At 37.6% G+C, this 20,895-nt stretch overlaps 1 protein-coding gene across 1 annotated transcript; it reads left to right on the plus strand.

Annotated features, from left to right (window-relative positions):
• The first annotated feature begins 2,764 nt into the window (after positions 1-2,764).
• Positions 2,765-14,911, plus strand: LOC149022063 (ankyrin repeat protein SKIP35-like). Its single transcript, XM_089150248.1, has 4 exons — positions 2,765-2,873; positions 3,045-4,221; positions 7,399-7,831; positions 13,229-14,911. Exons 2-4 carry the CDS (start codon positions 3,581-3,583, stop codon positions 14,033-14,035), a joined length of 1,881 nt encoding a protein of 626 aa, XP_089006374.1. The 5' UTR covers positions 2,765-2,873; positions 3,045-3,580; the 3' UTR covers positions 14,036-14,911.
• Positions 14,912-20,895: the final 5,984 nt, after the last annotated feature.

Consider the following 20,895-nt stretch of genomic DNA (forward strand, 5'->3'; position numbering starts at 1 on the left):
ATACGAGGTCAAGAATTCTACTCCTTAAGACTAGGGACAAAGTCCCACTCTATATTTAGATTACATATAAAAGCCACACTCTGATGACTAGTCAAGGTGCACATAAGTCTATTTAGGCAAACCTCAATTGAAATAATAATGAAAATCTATGATGTCATGTAATTAAATTAGAAAAGAAAAAAAAATTCTTTCTGTCATGGTTAATGGGATCCATTTAGCGATAAGGGTTCAAATGCATTAGGGTATCACCAAGGTGGCTTGGGAATATACTAAAATTAGACATTTAAATGGATCGAATTCGGCTCAGATATATACCTTTATCTCTGATATACCATTATCCGTATCCGAATTGAATAAGCAAAATCACCATCCAAAATTCGAGTTTGGAATTTTATCGAATGTCTAATAATTATCCAATCCGATAAATCCTCTGATTATTGATTGTTGATTGTCATTTTTTTTAATTCTGTTTTTGAATTTCGATTTTTCGGTTGCCAATTATTGGTTTCCGTTGATTATCAACCCTTTTTAGATAATTTTTTTTTTAATCTAATGGTTTTCCCATAGTTTGGCCAATTGGCTGTGAATAAAATCATGGGATTTAGGGTGAGTTTAACCATTCATTAGGATTAATTAGTTCAATTTTAATGACAGTCAAAATGTCACTTGGTAGATACATTTAAAATAAAAAAATACTATATATTTTTTTGAGCAAAAACTATTTTACTCTAACAGATAATATTTTAACACATTCACCTTTGTCTTGTTTTATCAACTATTACATGACTGTACTACATGTAAAACTAATGAATCTTCACATGAAAATCATCTATAAAGACCATGAGTTTGCCATTAGAAATGATGAGATCTTGCAGCAACACAATTTAAATCTACTACATGAAACAGAGTTCTGTTGATGCAACTTTTACCATTGATTAAAAAAAAAAAAATTATATGATTTTAATTGGATATCATCTGGTTTGTTAAACAATTATATAATTTCAAATTTGGTTACTTATCCAACCGATACAAATATTTTTCGATATGAAAAATGCTAGACGCAGACACCTTTAGAGGAATACGAATGCAACTCATGTAAATTTGGCTCGTGAGATCTTGTAACATAGGTGTTGATTTTGGAGCTCAAATGGAAGGTTTTTGGCTACGAAGACAAATGTTCGCTCATCTTCTTTGGCATTGGCAGCCCAAGTTGAGCTCGAAGCTATAAGGGATTCAATACTCCTTGCTGCTAGTCTTGACTATAAAAGCTTGTTGGTGTTTTTTAATTGTAAAGATGTTGTCTAAGCCTTAAAAGGGCCAATGCTCTAAATTGGTCAAGCAACAGCATTTTTGAGACTATAATTTCTCGTCTTTTCATTTTGGACATCTAGTCTTCATGCATATTCCAAGGTGTGAGAATCTCTTTGCGGATTTTCTTGTAAGAGGGGCTACGTTCTTCACTTTGTTTCATATTTGGTAGATGTCTCCACTTCCCTTTGTTGTAGATTTTTCATTTCCGCCCTATAGAAGTATTTCTCTTTCGTATTTTATATAAGTTATCAATTGATCCAATTTTTTTTTTTATCGAATCAATATTTAGTATGCAACAAGATGGGGTATAAATTGTGAATTGTAACAATTTTTGTATGCAAAAATTATTGTATCAATTGATATTATAGGGATTTGTGAACCTTAGAATGGTATGTTCAACGTTCATCATATGTAACTAAAAAAAAAAAAAGTTCAACGTTCATCATATGGTGAGTTAAATTTTATATAAAATAGAGAGTTTTCATTTTCTCGAAAAAGAAACGAGAAGATGGAGAATGGAGTGTTGATGGAAATTTAAAAAAAAAGAAGAAAAAAATAAAAATAAAAAGAGGAAGTGTAGGAATCGATATTTTGGGGTTGTATGACAACATTCTTGTTTCTTGTGTACTTTTATATTTTTAGACCTATTTAATCTTATATATATATATATATATATATATATATATATATATAAAATTAATTAATTAATTAATTTTTTGTTTTTTATTATTTTTACTTAGAAAACAAATTGATGCGTTAGCACTTTTTTGAATAAAAAAAGTTTCTCTTAAAGAGGCGAAGGGTATCTATGTCTTTTAGGCATAAAGACACAACTAGATAAACTCATATTTTGAATAAAAATTTCAAATATTTTGTTAATAGAAACCCCTGGGTGCACGAAAACTTATCAGGTCCATTTGTGACACCATTTCCTTATAGACGAGTGCCATGTATCCCAAGATCACATCAAATGGTTAAAATCTATTTATAAATCACATCAATCACTTATTTAATATGATTTGTAAATAATTTTCAACCATTTGATGTAATATTGGAACACATGGCACACATCTACAAGGAAATGAATAGTTCATTTCTTTGTGAAAAAAGGACCCGATCCGTGTGTGCACATGATTTCAACACTCAAAAAGAGTGAGAAGTAGTAAAATTGCATAAAAACACAAAAAATAATTTCTTACTTAAAAACAGGGAAACGGAATAGAAACATGCCAAGACACAACCCCTAGATTTTTATATTGGAACTGCTGACATAGATCGGCCGGAATTAAATGAATCTTCCGATATGTAGCCGATACATTGTATCAGTATCCGCAACCGATACCCTGAGCTAAAAATGCCATAGACAAGGAGACTCTGTTCTGTGAAAGAGACAGACAAAGAAGAAAAAAAAGAAAAAAAAAAAAAAAACTTTAAAATTAAAAAAATGGAATAACCCTCTCAGTTCCCAATTCCAGATTCTGTTATATGGGTGATTACATATCTGTTAGTATTTTGGTGTCTCTCTCCGGCTCCTGGCTCTCCTTTTCCCCTTTTTTAACAAGGTTTCTTCATGTCTCTCTTTCTTTGCCAATTTGTGATGTGTGGTTTTCTGTTTCCTTCAGATTTATCAGATTTTTTTTTCTTTTCATTTCTGTCTTTTTTTCATCTTTCTACTTAATTTCTTTTGTTTGACATCTGCTTGGCTGGTTTCTTGATCTTTGATTTATTTTCAGGGAGTTTCTGTGGATTTGATCATGGTGGATTTTAAGGGCTCTTGAGAGGATTCCCTTCAATTTCTGTTTTCCTGTGGGAGATTAGGGTATAACGACGGAATTAGGTTCTATGAGACTGATGAAGAAGGAGATTTTAGCTTTCTGATATGTTTGCTTGTTTGATGGTGGTGAATGACAGCTCAATCATCTGAGTGGACTAATTAATCGATTTTGTCCTGATAATCGATGTGTTTCTGTCTATATTGGATTTGTGTTTGAACCATAGAGATTGTTGGGTATTTTGGCTTGATTCTCTTCTAGATTCATCCAATCTTCTTGATTTGCATGGTTACCGGTTTGGACGAGTGGGTGGTTTTCCCTCTCTGTTAGGCTTTGGAATCTGAAGGGGTTTACAATTGAATCTAGCGTTAATCCCACAGATTGATTTGATGCCTGAAATGTCTGACATTTCTGATGTTTAGAGAAATTGAGAGGTGGGCTTGATTTTAGTGTAGCGATTTTGGGACAGACAGGTCCTTGGTGGTTGGTACGAGGAGATGGAAGAGGAGATCATACCTGTGGTAGAGAGGGATGGATTGCATTTGGACAATAAGACCACTTCTCATGATCCGTTGTCCGCAGAAATGGGAATCGAAGAAAATGGAATCGGAAATTCCAAGGACAACGGAGAAGCAATTTTATCAGAGAAAGGCGAGGGAAGTAACGTTGTTTTTTCAAGAGAAGCTCCGCTTTTGAGCAAAGATCCAATAATCTCTGGTGGTTGTAGTTGCAGTCCGAAAAAGCTCAAGTCGAGAATTGTGGCCGCAGATTTTGAGCTAAGCAAGAAGGAAAAGAATGGGCAAGACAAGAAGCTCAGTAGGCAAGACAGGATTGAGTTGGGTCGTATGTTTCAGGGTGCAGTGAGCTCTCATGATTGGGAACTTGCAGAAAGTCTGATTCTATTGGCAGACCCACAGACTCTTAACGACGCCTTGTGCATATCCTTGGATTCGATATGGTTCTTGAGCACGGAGCAAGAGCTACATGGGATAACGGGATTGATAAAGAAGATCATTGTCAATGGTGCTTATGACTTCACGAGGGCCGCGCTAAGGACTTCGTTTCTTGCGTCTTGTGTTTCTGCATGTCAGAGCCGGACAATGAGTTTAACAGATACCGTAACTGTCATGGCCCAAAGGTAACACACTCAGTTGAAGAACATTAAATGATTTCTCTTGCTCATGTTAGATGAATAGCAATTTCTTTTGAAGTTATGAATCTTACAGGTGAACCTGAAGCTTATCTTATTGATAATTTTGCTCTTCAAGGTGGCTAGCTACCTCTTTAAGTATAGAATCAGCCAGAATTTTATTCAACTGTTATAGATTGAAATAAAATTTTTGACACACGGTGCTTGCTAGTACTTCTCTATTGAAGAAGTTCACTGTATTATCAGCCAGTAGGTCTGATTTGGTATCATTTGAGCTATTCACAGTAGCAGAATTACTATTTTCTATTTCTGTCTGTTGAAAATTGATCTTAATCTCATTGAACAGTGTGTTTTATGGCTAGTACTGCACCACATGTTCTCAGTGCGCATGGCCTTCTCTTTCTCCTATTTGTCTTTCTTCTTTGCCTCCAACCTGGAGATCTCAATATAGACTAAATAGTTTGATCTGCAAAGCAGTTGTATAATGTGGTTCTTCACCCAAAAGTAGACCCAACTTGTTATCTTCGTGTGGATACTTTGCATTCCAACTTACCTAAACTAGTAGGGGGTATTTGTCCAACTAACTGTTGCATTCAGAGCAAAATCATCTAGGACCCCTCTATCCATCCTCAATAAGAAACTTTTCTAACAATTCAGTAGTATGATATGATATGGTTTTGATACCTGAGTTATGCCTCTGATGTTTGCTGCTTGGTTGGCGGAAGACCTATTGATATGATTTGAGTCATCCTCTTGACAGTGTTAAGTTCGTATAGCTTCATTTGGATTGATCCCTTAGTGCCTTTGGCCTTCCAAATCCCCAATGACTTGTTTAGTTCTTTCCGCACAAAATAAAAACAATCTGAGAGGGAGTTCTTGTCTTAGACCACTTGAACTCTGAAAGAATTCATCTGAGGATCTGACAAATACAAATGCCTTTGCTAAATAAGATAAGTTCTGTTAATAAGCTTTTGGTAGTCATACTATAGTTTGGGGATCCACAATGTGTTGGAGGCAAATAAGCTTTTTGGTATTATATTATAGTTTGGGCCTTTTATTTCTTGGGTTTCATCATAATGGACTTTCTTTTAACAGCATAAGGTAGCGGTGAAGTTGGTAAACAAGATTAGTTCTGTTAAGTCCAGACTGCTGTTAATCCTTAATCAGTCCATTATTTGGTTACTGTTTACATCCCTAAATGATCCTGCCATCTAATTATTTTTTGAATTTGTATTTCAGTTTCCAAAATCAGGTTGGGTTCTTTCCTAGCTTCAGACCTACCCTTCAAACTTAGACAACCTTTTATGATGTTGTTTTACAATGAATTTGACCATTTGGTCAGAGTTTTCTGCAGATCTGGTTTGTGTTGAATTAGTCATTTTCCCCTATAATGTGGCTTTATTCCTTAATCCTGATACAAGTTGGTTGCTATTTGAATCTCATTGATCAGGCTTAAAACATTAAATTTAGTAGTTTATTCAGCAACATTTTTAATCCTTGGCTTGAATTGATAATCTACATGTAGGAATGGACTGATAATTTAGGGTGTCAACCATTGCTGGATAGCTTCTATAGACACTGTTCATTTAGGGAAAAGGTAATCCGTTAGTAGCCATCTGATGCACTTTACTCAATGTGCCATATACTAGCAGTCTAGCATAGTCCTTTGGCCTTGTAATGATTGCTGAGCTCTACCCTCTTCTGGTTGTTGCAATGGAACCTGCAATGCCTGTTAATTGCTCTGAAGGAACCCTGGTGTCTTCATTTTCTGGTTGTTGACATCCCATTCATATCTTTATTGCTTTACAAACAAAATCTGATGGCTGCAGACATCAATAAGATCATATATATTTTGCAGATGAATCTACCAAAGTGGTTCAGTGTAGATAATTTCAAGTAATTACAGAGTCTGATACCAGATGAAACTGAATGTATACCATGCAATAATGATTGTTTTGGGCAGGTGGTGCGACATGAAAGTCTCACACTTATATGACTCCCGTAGGAGTCTTAAGGCTTCAACAGATGAAAGAACCAGATATCTGACCCAACCAATTAAATATTAAAATTCTAGTCTGTCTTATTGTTTTAATCAAAACTAGAAACACTAGACTACTAATTAGCTAAGTGTCCTATCTAGACTTGAATTAAAAATTCCTTCTAGAAATAGAAACCAAACTTGTTAGACTACCCTATGTGTTGTCACTCTTGGAGGACCAGTTAAGATCCCTTATTAGCGCATATAACATTTATTAGGGTATACCCATTTCTGAGGCCCACTGAGTTAGACCTCTAAAAGTTCTCAGTCACTGCTCTCAAACTGGTTCAGGCTGTTCCAAAGAAGTGCTCCTCCATGTCCGTACCACCAGCGGCTTCTCTGATTGATTTGCATCAGGAGTGTTTTATAGTGCTTCCTAATATATGATATGCATGTGGTTTGTATGTGTATGCATTATTGCGTTGTTTAGTCAGAAGCATTGTTCGAAATTTTGTCTCTTCTTGGTTTCTCAACCTTCAACTGAATTTTTTTGGGGAAACATGTTACACCATTGTACCATGTTTTGGTGGGTTTTAGGTGGTTTAGGGTCTGATGTCTGGTGTACAGCCGAACTGAGGCCAATAAACACAATGGCAACACTATTTTTGACTAAAACTTAACACAAACTGGTCTTCTTGATTCGCACATGACTGGTTATATGCGGACGAAACTGGATCACGTATTGTCACAAATCTAAACACGGACGAAACTAGATTATGTATTTTCATAAATCTAAACATGAATATACAAGAAAACATTAAAACTTTCTTTAAAATGCCAGAATCAATATTGAGAAGTAGGCAAATCTCAATTACAAATTTCAATTACAACCCCTTGAAATTTCACTGAAATATCGACATTTTGTTGAAATGCAGTCAACTTACTCAATTTCGTTTCAGATCATGTTTTGTCTCAGTAGGCTCGGGACGACATTGGTGAAATTTTACATTGGTTAGAAACACAGCAATATTAAAACAATAAATATGATGTGTTACAACTTGGTTCCTTTATTGGTACTCTTTAAGTAATAAATTTATGTTACAACCTGGTTTTTGTGTCAGTATTGAAATTTTGTGCAATTCATGGAACTCATAAAATAATCTTTTGGATTGTTATTTCATTTTCAGGTTGCATGAGCGGCTGCAGGAGTGCAATGGGGATGAGGTTTTAAAAGCAGAAGCTGGTGCCAAAGTCCAGAAATTTACAGAATGGGCTCTGAAATGCATAGGCTTCCATTCCCGTTGCCAGGGAAATAGGGATAGAGTCAGTCACAGCTCATCTGTTGAGGTCCAACTCCAGTTGTCAGCATTCAAGACATTTCTTGATCTTGCTGGTAATCAGCTTACTGGAAAGGACTTCACTGAGGCTTTTGATGCTGCATGCTTTCCCCTCACTCTATTCTCTAGCTCATTTGACCCTGGTTGGGCATCGGGTATCTCAGCAACTGCAATCCAGGGTCTGCTCGGGATGTTGGTAGAAGGTGGTGCTGATAATGTCAACCAGTGCTTTCTTGAAGCCTCACGTTTCGGGAGCACTGAACTTGTTCGCATCTTATTGCAGGTAACTTCAAGATCCCTCATTGTAGGGTATGATATGGATTGCATCCTATTTCTCTTCCTTGTATATAGAAATATCATTGATAAATGGTGACTATTGAAGTGAGTAGAAGTTTGTTGTTAGAATTACCACAGTACCGAAAGACAATACCTTGTAGAAATTCTAGTTTCATTACTTTCAGAGGGTAACAATTGCCAGTTAGAATTACATGTAATTGTTTGGTATTGTTAGAACGTGAGGAGTTAGTCTTGCTGAAAGGCAAGCTTGATGATTTAGCTTCGCTGTTTGATACTCACTGAATCTTTGAGGTTTTAAAAACTTGTGGGAAGATATTAGAAATCCTTCCTTAAGCTACAAGAAGGAAACTGCAGGCATATGCCTAACATGGATGACCAATAACCGCACTGCTTCATTTGTGAGGTGGGTTGAGGGAGTAATATGTGATGGCCTTGTTGGGAACATATGGAGCTGCATGCTGAAGAAGGGATGGTGGTGACTAAGAATGCAAAAGAATGTGAAGAAGAGGAGAAGGCTGAGTCAGCAGCTGATGACTGATGTGCCTCCTGCAGGTATCATCCTATTGACAGACAACAGGTTCAAAGAGGTGGTGGATGAATTGGCTTAAGAATGGTTTGTCAGACTCTGGAATCTGTCTTCAGGAATCCTTTCTTTTGGTTTTTTGTGGTTTTTTGATCCTTGAGTTGATTTTTACTGTATGTTACCCATGTACTATTTGAGTGAGGTATCTAATGTCGTGTTCGTATGTACTAATTGGATTAGGTATCTGCTGTAATGCATTCTTATGTACTCTTATTTCCCCCAGGTATCTCTACTTCCATCAATACAGTTGTCATTTGTCTGTGACAATTTTTGAGGGGAAGTTTATTAGGAAAGTTTACTGAGTCAGTGTCCCATACGAAGGCAGTTCCATGGAGATATGCTCACTAAGTTAGAAGGCGTAGCCACTCAAAATTTATGGAACGTGAGTAAGTGGGTTTCCCATACTGAGGCAGTTTAATGGGGATGGACTTTTTTGGTTAGGAGAGTGTGATCTTTGTGCTGCCAAAACAACACATTGTTTACTGGAAACTGTGGTCTAGTGGCTCCTTAGTGGGATTCATTAGCTTGAGAGCCCTGAATTTGGTTTAAAAGTTGAGTCCAAATTGGCCTGAGTTGCAACCATAGGAGAGAGGTGATGTACAATTTTTTCCTGGGGGTGGTGGGCTATGGTTCCCATTGGCATGATGCAAGGTCTACTTTTGGGAGCTCTGGTCTGCTGGACTGCAGGTTCCATCACAGTGATGTAGGAATAGTTGTATATTAGTCTTGGTCATGCCAATGATGCATTTAGATACAGGACATAAGAATTTGTTGTTGGTTGTGTTGTAAGTTATTTTAGGGAGAAAATGTTGGTAAAATACTAGCTTTTTACCCAAAATTGTATCCTGACATGACTCGTTAACATCCAGATTACTGTAGCAACCTCTCCCGCAAAAGGTTTTGTATGCCCGCCTACTTTTGTGTGTTTCCCTTTAATCCTCCACCTCCAAGGCATGAAACTATAGATTGTCCATGTTGCTAACCCTCTCCTTTATTTTATTTATCGTTTGATTGAGACCTAGGAGATTGGGTTTGGGAGTTCAATTTTGACTCTACGTTTAGTTATTGAGTAGGTTTATTTTCTTGTTTATAAATCTTTAAATGGATGCATGTAGTCCATCATTGAACATTTTGGAAGAGTTGAATGAAATTTGAATTGAATTATTACTATAAATTCATACCTTGGTATGATGATAGGTTGTTTATTTCTTTCCCCTTGCATTAGTTGGTCACTATTTCTTTTCTCTTAGACATGGTCAGAGATTTCACGAGATCTCATTTTTCTAGCTTGGGAAGACAAGATGTAGCTGAGTCCAGGATTTTACCCTAACTTGACCAAGATCTCGGTCCAACTAGGCTCTTTTTAACCTATTTCATGGGAGATGGGTTTCATCTTGACTCTCTCTTGCCCTCTTGCTTGTTATCTCGATAGTGGGATTGAACCTTCATTTTGGCCGGATTTTTCACCTGATTCTTGCCAGATCTTTACTTGCAATGTTTCTAAGCAAGGTTTAGCACACCTATATCAACAAAACAAGATCAAGCAAGGCCATTTGAAGGAGTTCTTCAAGCAAGGTGAAATTTTACCTCCTTTTTCCTTTTTTTTTTCTTTCCCCAAATACTATGTTCTAGAGTAGGTCTTTGGGAGTAGTAGCCCTTGATTGATTTAATCACATATGGATGTACTACTTGATGAGTAGGCCTATATCAATTCCCCAACCTTATGATGGTTGAGCTACTATATTCTGGAGAGTCGAGAATGATGATGATGTTGTATTGTACTCATATGGATGGAATTCTGAACAATTTGAGTTATTTGATGTATCTTATCACTTGGTTTTCATTTATATGTCCTAATGGTTTTATTTTATGTTTATAATCTTACATGTTCACTCCTATAGTATTTCAGTTTCAAAATTAGGGTGGAGTTAGAACTCATAAATAGGGTTGTTTTCTCACAAATCTAAGGCCATTAGTGTTTAAAAGGCCTAAAAGAGGCTAAATATCAACTCTGATCTTCCAAACCCCCCAAGATGGGCTCTCAAGTTCACTCAATTTAGGCCCCCGAGATTTACAATATCTCGCCTGAGATCTTGCCAACTCGAGCAAGATCTCAGTTTTTCTCGAGGGAGAGATTGCCCTCTAGAGTGAGATCTTGAACCTTCTCTTAGATTTTCTCTTTTCCTCCTTCCATTTGTTCATAATTTCTATTCCGTACCATCCTTCCCTTTCACTGCTGTAGTCAATTCCTCACTAATTGGGAGAGAGATAGTTGATTGAATTCCTCAATTTACAATCTGTCAACCTCAGGCCTGAATTGAAGATTCCCTTTTTCTGAGCAACCGAATCCTTTGAATACCTTCCAATAAAACTTCCACTATCATGACAAGTCCAACCAGTTGCAGGTTGGAACCTACAAGTACCACCAGCAAGTTTTCGGAGGCTCTATTTATTATTAAGAACACAGGTTTGTTTTACTTGTATTTAACTATTTATAGAATTCCTTGGTTGTGATTAAAATTTCCAAAATTCCAAGTTGATTGGGTCTTGTGAGGAAAACCCTCACTTGATTGAAAACACTTGCTGTGATGTGTTCCACTGTGGGGAGGAAGCTATCCTAGTTGCACAAAGCCCATAGAATTCCTTGGTTGCAATTAAAATTTCCAAAATCCCAAGTTGATTGGGTCTTGTGAGTAAAAACCCTCATTTGTTTGAAAACGCTTGCTGTGATGTGTTCCACTGTGAGGAAGAAGCTATCCTAGTTACGCAAAGCCCCTCATATTACCAAGTTTGTATATTTCATTCCCTGATTTCATTTTAGTTCCAAGTAAGCCCCTCTATCTTCAAAGTATCAAGTTTGACACTCATATTTGTTACTTTTGCATATAAGAGGCAGAGTGTTTTGGAAATTCCAAGGTTGTGAGTGATCTTTTAGAGTTGAATTACTTGTTCATTGGTGGGCTCACATCCAATTAAGAGTTTTGGAACCTGGATTCAAAGCACCCAGGAACAAGAACTTACTTTGACAACAGAGTGTCTGATATTACCTTGAATATGATCAACAAAATTTATTATTTGTAGTCTAGTCATTGAATTAAATTTTGAATGAGTAAAATTCCTCTTGAGATTGTATTTTTTTGTGTTGTGTGTGTGTGTGTGTGTAATTCTCCTAGACAGTTGACTTCTGATGAACTGCTCTTCCAGCAATGTGCCAAAAGGAACTGAATCGTGAATATCTAGTGGGAATCCTACTTCACTTGGAGTTCCAAGTTAGATTCATCTTTGGGCCTTTGTATATCCAAAATCTTTTATGGAGCTTGCCTCTCCCCCTAACTGACATGTATACTAGAGATCCTAATTTTAATGGATGTCTCGTGTTCCCAAATAATACTAATATCCATTGATGAGGAAGTCACTCAAGGACTTGTGCTTTCAATTTGTTTCTTTCAACTACAACTATGTCATACCTGTGGCTATAATAGGACCCTTTTTTTTGGTTCATGTTGTTTCCCAAACCTATCCTACATCAAATTTGGTGTCAGAATCATTTACTGCATCTTGTGTGTAGATCACTGGATCATCAAGTATGAACTTCAGCACCATAAACCTGATTTATTAGAGAGAGACCAGAACAGATTCTGGCTGGAGGTAAATTTTCCCAGTGAAATTTTGAGGACATGTGACCCCATTTTGGCTTGATGACCAACAGTATGTGTAGTTATTTTCTTCTTTGTTACATTTTTAATTGGGCCCAGAATTGTCATTTACTTTACCACCAAAATTAAAGAAAAATAAAACAAATGTACCCCAAAGGAACATAGCTCAAGTAGTTATAGTTGGAAATTACTTAGTATGGTGACATTTTCTTTGCTTTTTCGATTTTGGATTTAAAAGGTGAAAAAAATGATTAAATGCATGAGCGATTCTAACTAATGATTGGAGTGAATCCGAGATCATGTGATGCCAAGATGATCCCTTTGTTTCCTTCTTTTACCACTCTTCTCTTTCAAAATCTGCATCTATAGTGAGTTTATTTTGATCCCACAAACCATGTTTGGTTATTTTATCATACTTCTCCCAACCTCCATTCTCATTGCCTAAGAGCATGCCATCCGGTCTTTCAACTGCAACAGCCTGTAAACTCGAATAAACCATACAGAACAGGATGGGTTTGTGGACTCATGTGGTTTCCGAAACTGTCTTACTCCAGCCTGTATAACTTAAGTAACTCCTAATCAACCCAATGGCAGTCACTGAAAATAAAATTTATCAGTTCATTAGGATTCTAGATTCTTCCTTTATTTCTCTGTGCAACTGTGATGGAAAGTTTGGCTACTTGATGCACTGTTTGCTTGCAATGTGCCAAAGGAACTGAGCAGCAAAGGTTCATCTGTGGCTTAGCTCATGTCACACTCAAGCACACAAGGCAGTCCAAGCTTGGGTCCCCCTTAATGTAATGAGTCAGGCATATCTTGATCTTATTACCCATCTCCGGATTGCAATCTTTGCTTTCATTGTAGCTTATTGTGTGCATTCACATTTTTAATTGCTTATTTCCCTAGCCAGTTGCAGTGAATTGTCTTTCAATTGAATTCTGGTTTATGTTCTTTGGGGTGTAATACTCTGTATCACTGTATGTCTATTCTCTTACCTTGTTTCACATTTTGCTTTTCCTTGTCATTGATGGTTGATCATGAATGCTTTGATTTTTCGTTTACTTTTTAACTTGCTGTTACTTTTTTCCTGACTTTGAGTTCCTTGTATTGTTTTCTTTCCGCAATCCTGGACATATCTTTTTAGATAGCTCAAAGGAACAGCTTGGATGTCGATGTTGACCTTGCTCTGGGTTTTGCATCTCACTACTGCAAGATTGGAACAATGGAATGTCTTGTGGAAGAGGGAAATGCAATTGCATTTTTGGGCCCTTTAATGAGAGCTGCAGAGAGGGGCTGCATGCAGGTTGTTCAGTGGTTTGTCCAAAGGGGTTGCCGGGATATGGAGCTGTGCCTTGCCCTCACTGCTGCCACCTCTAGCAGCCAGGTAGGGGTAGCTGCCTACCTTCTCCCACATGTCCCTCAGCATGTCCTTGCTGCCCTTAGCATTGAGATCCTGAAAGCTGCTGGAGAGCGAAGTGGTGGGTCCCTAGATGGTATTGCATTCCTCCTCCACTCTGATTTTCTGGGGGACCCTGTTGCCACTTATGCAGTTGCAGACAGCATTGCAAGGTCGGACGATGAAGCTGTGGCTCCAGATTTGAAGGCCTATCTGCAGGAGCACTGGTCGGAGGCAGCGTTCTTGGATGGGTTGCGGCGTGAGCAGGAGCATTATGTGAACATAATGAGAATATTGAGGTGGGGTGGGTCTCCTATTTGCCTGAGGGATCTCCCAGGCCCCCTCAGGGTAGCAATCACTTACTTGCCTTTGTACAGGGAGTGTCTAGCAGTTCAGGGCTGCTTGTTATCTCAGCGACTTAGGGGACAACTTGTGGAAGCAGCAAGAAGGCTCGACGGGAGGCCAGTCAACGAGAAGAGCCAGGGGAAAGAACTCCTAGCTGTTTTGGAGCATCATCTTCCTCTGTTTTTGCTGTGTGGCTCAAATGTTGATTAGTGCATGATTTGCTCTCCAATTTTCAGTTCTCTCCATTATATAGCATCTCCGTCATAAAAAGTAATGATAATAATATCTAGCAGGGTTTGAAGGTGGCAAGTTGGCCAAAGCGCTCTTTCTTTTCTGTTCTTTTCTCTCTTTTTTTCTTTTCCGCTGTCAAATCATGTGGTGCGCAATTGTTGTAGTTCCCTACATTGTGCTTTTAAGGTATTATATTATGTCATATATATAATATCTATATAGAGAAAAGGGTCAGCATATTTGGGAGACAAAGAACTTCCCCAGAATCAAACATTTCAAAAAGTTTCACCACCAAGAGCATCACCAAAGAACATCACACTCTTTACTTGGCAAGATCGGGGATTCCATGGTGGTCCTGGATTCTGAAGCCCAACCCACTTTCTCTTTGCTTCTTACACAGTGAAACATCACAGTTCTGCTTTAGCACATATGAACCAATTGCTCAATTTTGGTCTCCAAGGAAGAAGAGATTCGTTGAGGTCTAGTAAATTGTATAAAGAGAGAAGCGTACACCTTTTGAGGTTCCCCACAGCAGCTGATTCGCCATAGAGAAGATTCAAGAACGGCCAACTACGCAAAGCCAAACTTTGCTGTGCAATTTTGGGTATTATATTCTCATCCCCCAGAGACCCATTCAAGATGTTTTCCGTGGAAGAGGCCAGCAAGTCATGTTTCATCCAATTTCTGTAGGAAGCAAGTCTAAGTTTAAGGGTTTATCTCCAAAAGGATTTTCAAAATTCTGCTAAACCACTTATTAATTCTGGGGGTTTTGATTGGGTTGAATCAAAGATTAGCTTTCTTTTAAGTGAATGGATTATATATCTGACAAGATTGATTATGGGCTTATATTAATTGATTAGCTCTGGATTTTAGAGATTTTTATATGTGGGTTTCCTTAGTGGATCATAAACTTATGGGGTATTTTAATGGCGAACCTACTATACCTTCGCTACACTACAGCTATGACTAAGGAAGAAGAAGAAAAATATATAAAAAAAAAAAGAAGAGAAAAAGATAAGTGTAATGTTGTCATTTGATTCGATGTTTGGTTTTCTTTCTTCTTACATACATTGTACACCCTTCTTGTGATGCCTCTGTTGATCGAATTTGCATCCAAGCTAACCGGGCTTGATCAGTCTCCGTGGTTGTGCTGATCATGAACTGCTAGGCCTACAACTTGATGGTGATGATCACTATCTTTTGAAATAGAGACCAAAAAAATTAATGCAACAAAATGTTGAGATTGCCTTTAAGAACATGCTGGAATTCGACATCAACATGACGAAGTTGTCTTCAACATAAAACTAAAAGAAAACTAGGAGTCTCCATCATTCAAAGGGATGAGGGATCACACTAAACTGGAAATAAAAAATTAAGAACTCTAAGAAGAGTGCTGTTTCTAATTGGTGTGTCTTCTACATGTCCTTCAATGCTCTCTAAATGGAGAGAAATGTAGCTAAATTACTACCACAACTACCTTTACAATTTGAATTAAAAGAAAGAAACCACCATCACCATAACCTCCTTTAGGAGTTACCAATCCACCATGACTTCCATATAACTATCAACCACTACAGCCACCATATCCTATCAACCTCATCGCCATGTATTGAACCAAGTTCATCTATGGCTCAATCAATCTCTCATAATATGGTCAACTTGGGCCAATCATAGAACTGGTTCTAATTAAGGCCAAGTTGGGCCAAAGCTTAGAAGAACTCTAGAGTTGGAAATTCATAAATAACTAAAACTTTCATGTCTGTTATATTGGAGATAGCTTCTTTAGCTTTCAATTTTCCTCGCTCCAGCAGATCGTAAGTGTAGGAGTAATAACAAATGAATGGAATTTGATGGCATAGGCCAAATTGTTATGCTACTAACTGAGGATTATATACTTCCATGTACTACACATATTGTTTCCAGATTTATCTAAGTAAACCTCAAAGTGCATGCCCCTATGGGTTAGGTATTTCGCCCACAAACCTCACCTGAGGGTGAGTGATAGCCGTGATTAGCCAAGTAGGGATTTGATCGAGCCTATAGGGGATGAATGTCTTGTCCGATCTGTTTGGATGCTCTAGGAACCAGATGGACCTGTCTTTGTCTTCTGAGAAGACGGGTACTGGCACAGAACATTCAATGTACACAAGGGTGTCAATCGGTACGGTACCAACTTTGAATACCGAAAATCAGAATCGTACCGTAGCGAATTTAAACTGTACGGTACGGTTTCGGTATTTACAAAAACGGTTCGGGTACAGTTTCGGTATTAAATCGGAATGGGAAAACGGTTTAAACACGGTATCTAGTGCGGTACAATTTTGGTACGAATAAACTTATGCCACTTTTATTATTAGTTCATTAAGATCATAATGAAATTGTGATCAACCAATCGATATAATTTGAAATTAACATAAATAAAACAAATAAATCTAATTAATAGAGACAAAACAAGTAAATCTAAGAAGATGAGTGAATGATGAAACAAAAAATTGAAATAGGGAATTAAGGATAGGGAAAAGGTAAAGTGTTTTAATTGTAAAATTACAATTTATACCTCTTAATTTGGTACGGTATGGTTTCGGTACGTACCGACGGTATGAGTACCTAAAACCAGAACTGTACCGAAGAAATTCGGTTTTGGTACGTACCGTACTGAATTTTGAACGGTACAGCGGTACGGTGCAGTTTTAGACGGCGCGGTTCGGTACGGTTAAACGGTATCGATACATAATTGACACCCTTATATATACATAGCGACAAAGATGGAATAAGAGTTGTCTATAAAAAATGGTAGAACTTTGGAAAAGTGAGCCCTAAGCCAAAGTTGTAACTTGTAATAACCAGAAAGGTTCACTAAAAGGATGAAAATGGTTTTTGATGGCTTTGATATATTTTTTTTTTTTTTATTATTATTTATTACTTTATTTTATTTATTTATTTATTTTTTGGGTAATAGGCCTTGATGCATTTATATAGAGCTGAAGGACAAACACAACCAAATCGATGACAGCTAAAAGCTAAGGCATTGGCAAGCCTGAGGTAGGCTTGGTGACTTTTCTAGTCCTAATATAGATTAAGGATCAATTTTTCATTCCTCCAACATTTCCAAATCTGGTTTCTTATTAGTGAAGTTTTACTTGACGAATATGCTATCTTAATCATTTCTTCTTTTGCTGGTCTATGAATTTTTCTATTGCGGTTTCGGCTCTCATAAGTTATTTTAGCTTAGGGATAATTACTGTTGCCCCCTTATACTATAGCTTATTACTATTTTATGCCTTACACTTTTGAATTAATAATCCAACCTTATACTTTGCTTGTAACTACTTACGCTCCCCTACCGTTATGTTCTGTTAGTTAAGTGATGACGTGACATCTTTGATTTACCTAAAAATAAAAAAATAACCTTAAGGTTTTATATTTTTTATATGTTATATTAAATTATATTACTATTCTTAGTAATTATGAAAAAAATTAATCTTAATTAAATGATCTTTTTCTCAAATCAAAATAGAGAGAGGAAACAAAACTTATTTTTTTCTCCTACCCTGCAATCCAACAAAAAAAAAAAAGAAAGAAAAGAATCCCCCCCCCCTTTGTTCTCTCAACAACCCTAAACGAAACCCACAACCTAGATCCAAAATATAATGTAATAAAAAATGGCAATTCTTTATTTATTTTTTAAATCTTTTATTTACTTACTTTCTAATTTGGTGCTATTTTTCAATTTTTGTTATTTAATTTTCTATTTGACATTATCAATTTTGGAAAATTTCTACTTCCAATAAATTTTTATTTATTTATTTTTCGATTTGATGTAATTATAGGAAGTTCCTATATTGATATTTTTTGGGATAAAACAATTATAAGAATACTAGTATAAAATTGTCATTTCATGTGGTTTTTTCTCTTTTTCTTTTTCTAAATGATGATAATATTGATTTCTGATTTCTTAATTTCAGAAATGCAAAATAGACATTAAAAATCCAACAGTAACAGTTTTTTAACACCATTAGAACTGGGGTGGGGGTGGGGGGGGGGGGGTGATAGTAATCTTATAAAGAATATGGTCCCTTTTTTGTAATTAACATCCTGTGTCCAATGTTTTCTATCTCTGTCGACATTAGTCCCTCCTTTTAAAATAAAAAATTTATGTTTCTTGTCTCCAACAATATTTTAGCCACCTCCACCTTCCTTGTTGAGTTTTCAGGGTTCTTTTCGTTTCTCTTCTATCACTGATAATCTTATCCTCTCTCTAGATCGGTAAGTTAAAGGCGTATGGTTTTCACATCTGACTGTAAGGTTGGTTCTCTCAGGTTTGCTTGATGGGATGTATAGCAAGCCACAACGATAACTGGGCTTCTACTTCGTGTTCTTCTACTGCTCTTCTTCTTTGGTATTAACGTATGGCTCAGTGGGGGAGCTTATGGAGGTGTATCTCTCTTCAGATCTGAAATATATCTTGTCAAAGCAATTATTTTATTCGGGTTCTCTATCACTGTGATAACATGACTCCTAAGGGTTATCATGATTTAGGCCATACCCAACGTCTTTCATACCGGTTTTTTAGCTTCGGTGTTTGGCTTGCATGTGCAATGGTTATCTCGCTGGCGCCCTAAATTTCTTTATGGGTACATCTTTGTTAGTAACAGACGAATGCATAGAAAGGTGGTTGCACTTCTGTATGTGGGTTTTCGACTGATTGACATTTATTTCTTTGAAAGTCTTTGCTGCTCTGATCTTTTGCAGGTTAGGGGTTATTGTGAGCAGAAATGTTACTATCCTTGATCCCTAGCTTGTATTGATCGGGTGTCATCCGTCTCCCATCACAGCTATCTATTTGATGTGTTGTATTATCTTGCTGTTACTGTGCATGGGTTACTTGTCGGTTTAGGGTTTCATCTCTGCTGGTTCTCTCTTAATTTTGACATAGTGCATGTGACATCTGTAACGAGCTCCGGAGCTAACGACGGTCGAGGCGCTGGTTCTGTGCTTATATATATCTTTTGGGAGCAGATCCCTGATTCTCCTCATAGAGACTACTCAAGGATTGAGGATACTGAAGTGTTCTTGGTTTCCTCTTCATCCCTTGTTGTCCTCTCAACTGCAGGTGACTCATATATGGCTTTGTTCTCTGCTTCCTGCCCTTCTTCTTCTTCTTCTAAACCAGGCTCTTGTGATCGTTTGGTGGCGGAATTCGCGAAGATGGAACTGCCTGTTTGTCCTCCGGCAAAGGTGGCCTTGGCGGAAAGTAAGCTCGCTGAGCTTAAAAGCAACGTCCAATATACAGTTGTTGGATGGGTCGTTGATGACATCGTTGTGACCTACTATGATCTGTCCACTTTTGTCTCTCGGGCTTTCAAATCTGAGCATTTTGAGATTACTGGTCATCATCTAGTGGAAGGCCCACCAAGCTGGTTCACCGTTACATGCAAGAATGAGAAATCTATGCACCTTATATTATTCGACCAGCCCTGGAATTACAAAGGCCACTTAATTCTCTTTCAACGTTGGGACCAAACTATCCCTGTGGCCACTTTGCCTTTTTCTTATGCCATTCTATGGGTTCAAATCCTTAAAATCCATTGGCGCTTTCATGATCATGAAGTTCTAAATCTCATTTTCAGTCAAGTGGGGTAAGTTCTTGAAATTGAAATACCTAAGGGTGATAGTAACCCACCCTATACTCTTGTTGCTCATGTGCTTATCCCTCTGAATCAGGACCTGGTATCATCGGTGATTCTTGAAAATTTTCCATCTGAGATTATGCAAATCAACTTTGCTTATGAACTTCACCCGGCTTTAACCTGCTCCTACTGCTTTCGCATGGGACATAAGTATCAAGATTGTAAACTCAAACAGATCACATCCGCGATGGCAGGTTCCTCTTAGGACCAGCGTGCTCCATCTGGTGCTGTCCCACCTATGGCCATTCCTTATAAACATAAGGTGACGGTTAAACAAATGAAGTTTATGAACGTGTTTTTGAAGGGCATCACAATCTGGATCATCACTTGTTTGCAGGACCAGTACCGCAAGATCGTGATGAAGCCTTGCATCGCAGTTTTATCAAGTTGGCTGTTATTTTCAATGTCCACTTGACTCATAGTGCTGACGACACCCCCACTGCTATGAATTCTATTTCTAGGGGTTGGAATCTCCCATTAGAAGTAATGGTCACTCAAAATGACGACATGTTTTTTCTCGTGCATCATCTCAACCCCCCGAATTTGTTGGAGTTCACTAAGGAGGGTTCTCCTAAATCGTCTCTGGAGAATGTTATGACTTATTCTCCTCCACCAGCGCCTCCATCTACTCCGATCGAGGGTCTAGGGAGTGGGATGATGGGATCCTTTGAAATGGATTCTTCACACCTTGGTTGTAGCTCATTTCTCCTCTACAGCTCAGGACAAAGGTAAAAAGGTTTCAACTTTTGAATTGCTTCCTTGTAAGCGAAAGCTGCGTCTGCAGGAGTTACCCAAAAATGAGATGCCGGATTTGATGGGGGAAAATCATAAGAAAATGAAACTGGATCAGCATGGGTCCAACTTGAAGTGTTCTGAGGTGGTGATGACCAACCTTAATGGGTCATCGATAGGAAAATGAATGGTGTAATGCTCAACTGTAGAGGTCTGGGTTGGGCTTCTATTCAGCAGGAAATTAAGGTTCTTATATCTAAATACCGACCCTCTTTTGTCTTTCTGTCTGAAGTTAAGTCGGTCAAAGTTGATGTTAGTGTGTTTTGTAAAAAACTTGGTTTCTCTAGTGTGTATCGTCTCCCCCAGTGGGTAGAGCTGGTGGGCTTGTATTTTGTTGGCTTGACACTGTCAATGTGA

This window comes from Hakea prostrata, chromosome 3, assembly GCF_041222555.1.
Source record: "Hakea prostrata isolate BN-2017 chromosome 3, UWA_Hpros_2, whole genome shotgun sequence".
Classification (NCBI taxonomy): Eukaryota; Viridiplantae; Streptophyta; class Magnoliopsida; order Proteales; family Proteaceae; genus Hakea; species Hakea prostrata.

Coding starts and splice junctions, on each gene's coding strand:
- LOC149022063 (XM_089150248.1), top strand. CDS start 3,581: ATGGAAGAGGAGATCATACCTGTGGTAGAGAGGGATGGATTGCATTTG. Junction 4,222..7,398: donor GTAACTGTCATGGCCCAAAG/GTAACACACTCA, acceptor TTTCATTTTCAG/GTTGCATGAGCGGCTGCAGG. Junction 7,832..13,228: donor TTGTTCGCATCTTATTGCAG/GTAACTTCAAGA, acceptor ATATCTTTTTAG/ATAGCTCAAAGGAACAGCTT.